The sequence below is a fragment of the Lactuca sativa genome, chromosome 1, assembly GCF_002870075.4.
Source record: "Lactuca sativa cultivar Salinas chromosome 1, Lsat_Salinas_v11, whole genome shotgun sequence".
Lineage (NCBI taxonomy): Eukaryota > Viridiplantae > Streptophyta > Magnoliopsida > Asterales > Asteraceae > Lactuca > Lactuca sativa.
In genome coordinates this window covers 109617114-109621363 of record NC_056623.2, presented here as the reverse complement: position 1 = coordinate 109621363, position 4250 = coordinate 109617114, and the positions used below count along the sequence as shown (strand labels likewise).

Here is a 4250-nt window from a genome sequence, read left to right as displayed (position 1 = left end):
TGTATTTCCAACATGTACCAAAATATGTATCTTCATTTTAGTAAATTACATGGACTCACTTCCAATCTTTTATTTCTAGACCAAAAAATTACAAAACAAAACACTCAAATAACCAATCACATAAATATGCTTATACACATAAAACATATGTTCACTGTGTTGACGATTTTCACCAAAATCCATACATTATACTTAACATGAAAGGTGTAACAATTATTATACATATAAATAGAAAATATAACAATTCTTAAAATCATCTTTTCGCAAACAAAAAACTAGTATTATTAACATAAGTACATAACAAAGTTTATTATGAAAAACATTAATAAAGTAATACATAATCATTTGTTCAAATGCTCACAACTTTAAAAGGATGAAATGTTAGGAGTCATTAATGAAGCTTCATGAGAAAAGTGATCGACTTCGATTGCGCTCCAATCTAGCCTCTCTCTACAACACCAAAAAATAAAAATAAAAATAAAAAATAAAAAGTAATCTACCATTTTTTGAAAATCCATATAAAAGAGCCAGAAAAAAGATAAAGGAACATGTAAAACTAACCTCTTTCTTCTTGCATTCCTTGTAGACATCAAAATGTTCTTGACATTTGCTTTTATCAGAGCTAAATTCTTCCAAACCTGAGAATTCAGGACTTATTACTAATGATCATCAAAAATATGTGCAGAAAAGGGATGGATTCCAACATATAGATAAACAAGCATGAAGAAATTTAAAATAGAAAAACATTTGATTCCTAAATAACACCCGATAGTTTCAAATTCATGCCACTAACAATCATCAAAGAAAGATATAGACCATTTTTAGTAAAAATTACACCCAAAAATATAAACAGTAGCACCAATTGTACTGATTTCCCAAACCAGATAAAATACTGATGCTAAAAGGGATTTTTCTTCTTTATCTAATCGGTATGTGGGGATCAAGGAAAATTTTGGATATAACAAGCATGATTCGAACATGCCCTAATTAAGCAATCACGCAACAAGAGAAGCCCTAAATTAGATGAACAGCAGAGCTCCTAAAACTGAATGAACCCTAAAACTATAGTGGTTCGTTAATTATGGAGAAACCGATACAAATTTACCGAAATGAAAAAGTATCGACGCATAGAAAGAGTATGGTTACATTTGAGAGAAGCAGTGTACTGAGAATAGCATTGAGAATCGGAGATTCGAGCTGCGTTCGGATATGGCGGCAATTGATCTTTAGAAGAAGAACCCATTGGCTATTTCTCTCTAGATCTCAATCTTTAGAAGAGCTTGTCAATATGTTTGACCTTTTGTATTTGGACAAAGCCTACCTTGATTCTTTTGGGCCTCTTATTTTTACAAATATTTAGAGAAACCCAAATATAGTTAACTTATTTATTATTCTTGCCAAGTACCTTATTTTTACATGTAATTTTTCATTCATTTTAATCTCTTTTGACACGTGTGATATACTGAAATGAAGACATTACTTAGGAGAACACGGATTTATAATTATTAACTAGGTTATAATCCGTGGGAAACCACGGTTATAAAATTTAACGAATTATGACAATTAAGATCATGATTATTATTCAATTATTTTTTAAAAATTATTAAGTGACAAAGATATGTGATTGTTATGTAACTTTATAATGATTGTTTCAAATAAATATGTGATGTTTTTAAGATTCTTGGGACATTATTTATGTGTAAATTAATAAAAAAAAAATGATGATATTATATAATGAAATATAAAACAACCATAATGAATGAAGTAAAAGAAAATTGGTATATGGAAAAATACAAATTAATTTATTGCAATAAACGTATATTAAAAATATATAACAATGTACAAATGAAAATTAAGAATAAAAGATGTTATAAATAAAAATACCACTTTTTGCGTAAACTTCGAAACACTTGTATACAAACAGGGAAATAAATTGTTTTCAATATGAATCGTTTAGTGTTTATAAATTATGTCTACTACTATCATCTTGTAGGTTCTAGTACTTAAACCCACGCAAAACATGTTGAATGTAATGTCCCTTCAAGCTTTTTCTCAAAGTCAGCCCCTTTTGAAGGAACTCTAATAAGTTGATAATTATAGTTTTCTATTTATGTCTTCATATTATATTAATCCAATCATAGTTTAGAAATCCAGTAGCATGATTGATGTTCTACATGTAGAACTAATTAACTGTCATACCATACATAATTATAACATTATACTATCAAAGTACAATGCTATATAATTATAACATTTACTTGTCATAAACATACAAAATTATAGTTTATCAAACTTTAATTAAACTTTTGTTGGGTTTCTTGTAGCTATACATGGCAATTGTGTTGTTCACTCATATTTTCAAGCGGGCTTCATAGAGAAGGTATGCATTGCATACTATTTCTCTATGTATATCTATGTGATAACATTGGTTATAACATAACTTTGATAAAAAAAAAAAAAAATTCCTAGTTATATCATTGTACAATTCTAAAGTGGTGTTGTTAAATTTTGAAAATTCCCTACACAGAAGTATAATGCTCTTTGTAGAATTTAGTGAAAATGACAATTTCTGCCTTTTTGGTCAATTTGACCATTTTGACACCCTTTTTGTCATTTGGCCTACATAAAACTTAAACCGAACAAAAAATATTGTTATAATGATATGAATCTCTTATACTAGAAAGTATACTTTTTTTGGGGGTTAAAATTAAAATGAACAAAAAAGAACCTTATACTGACATAAAATACTCAAAAAATAATAATAATAATAATAATAATAATAATAATGTAGAGTTTTTTTTAGTTAAAATGACCATTTGATTTTTTTGGTCAATTTGATCATTCTTACCAATTTTTTTCTTTATTTGGCCGACATAAAATAAAAAATACATCTACCTTATGTTATTTGACAGTGGAATCGAGCAAGGTTTGACTTTTAAGATTTTTTTCTTTCAAACCTTGATTGGATTCTTTATTTGAGACTTATTTATATATTATTAGGATTTATGACAAGGCTTCTATAAACTACAATGGGATAGAAGCAGCCAACTTTGCACCAGGTTCATATTCAAATTAAATGACTCTTGATTGATAATGTAGGTACGAAATTACTAATTAACACCTGGAAAACAATCTACTTCCTAACTCTTTCTTATTATGTCATTCTACTTTCATTTCTTCTTATTAGAACAATGTACTTTGAAAAGATTTCTTATTAAGGCATTGTATTGTAAGAATTTCACCTGAGGAATGGATGACCTGATAGCATTATACTCATATTAAAAGAATAAAGCTAATAATGATTGAAACAAAAAACAGAAACATATTACTAAAATTTATTTATTAGTATGTTCTAAAAGTTAAGGCAATAGCAATGTACTTTTCAGTCATAAACATTGATTTTGTAACTGAAAACATTTGTTTGGATTGTTATTCGCTTTATTTAATAAAATACCATTCCGTCCCTACAGGAATAATGACAATGACAGCGAAACAAATTTCATTTAAACAAACATATTAAAACGGAATTTGTATCAATAGCTTTCTAGTCAGCTAACCGAGAATCCTCCATAAGCATCCCATCTAACATCTTTTTGGCATCAATAAACATAAGTAATATTTTCATAAATATTGTTCTAACAAAGCACATAAATACAGTTCTATACAAACAAACGTCAACATAACACATACATAGATACATACAAATTAAAAATGAACACACAGAGAAGGACATACACTGAAGATTCATATTAAACTGATGTGAATATTAATGTTTTTTTCTTCAGTTTCTACAGAGCATTGATAAATGAAAGGATATTTGATGTCAACACTGAGAAAGATAAGAATTATTTATAAATTCAAAGACGCTAGGATTAAGGAACAAACTGAGAAACAAAATCGTTTAAAATCAAATTAAAATTGAAGATATTACGTTTATCTATTATGTAGTATGTATTGTTAACAACTTGCTGCATATAGGTTAATCGACATAAAGAAATGTAACTGAATCTGAAACCGAACATCAACAAAGAAATATGATATAAACAAAATGAACCATACACAAAGCAAAAAAAACACAAGTAATTACCTGATGGAGAATGAATCTTCAAGCCTATGCAGAAACAAAATAGAAGCTGCTACCTCGTTGATACAGAAAGAGAATGTAGTTTCGGTGGGTCAAAGAACATATTATTAGTTTTAATTTTTTGATGAGATTACGTTAGCTGATTTATTGGCTAATATAATTCAAT

General features: G+C 27.8%; 1 protein-coding gene across 1 annotated transcript; it reads right to left on the bottom strand.

Moving 5' to 3' along the window:
* Positions 1-258: 258 nt before the first annotated feature.
* On the bottom strand, positions 259-1306 carry LOC111921476 (cytochrome c oxidase-assembly factor COX23, mitochondrial). The gene is made up of 3 exons (XM_023917057.3): positions 1147-1306; positions 562-638; positions 259-450 (listed from the first exon to the last, which is right to left on the bottom strand). The coding sequence occupies exons 1-3, from the start codon at positions 1241-1243 to the stop codon at positions 403-405; spliced, it is 222 nt and encodes a 73-aa protein (XP_023772825.1). The 5' UTR covers positions 1244-1306; the 3' UTR covers positions 259-402.
* Between the last annotated feature and the right edge of the window lie 2944 nt (positions 1307-4250).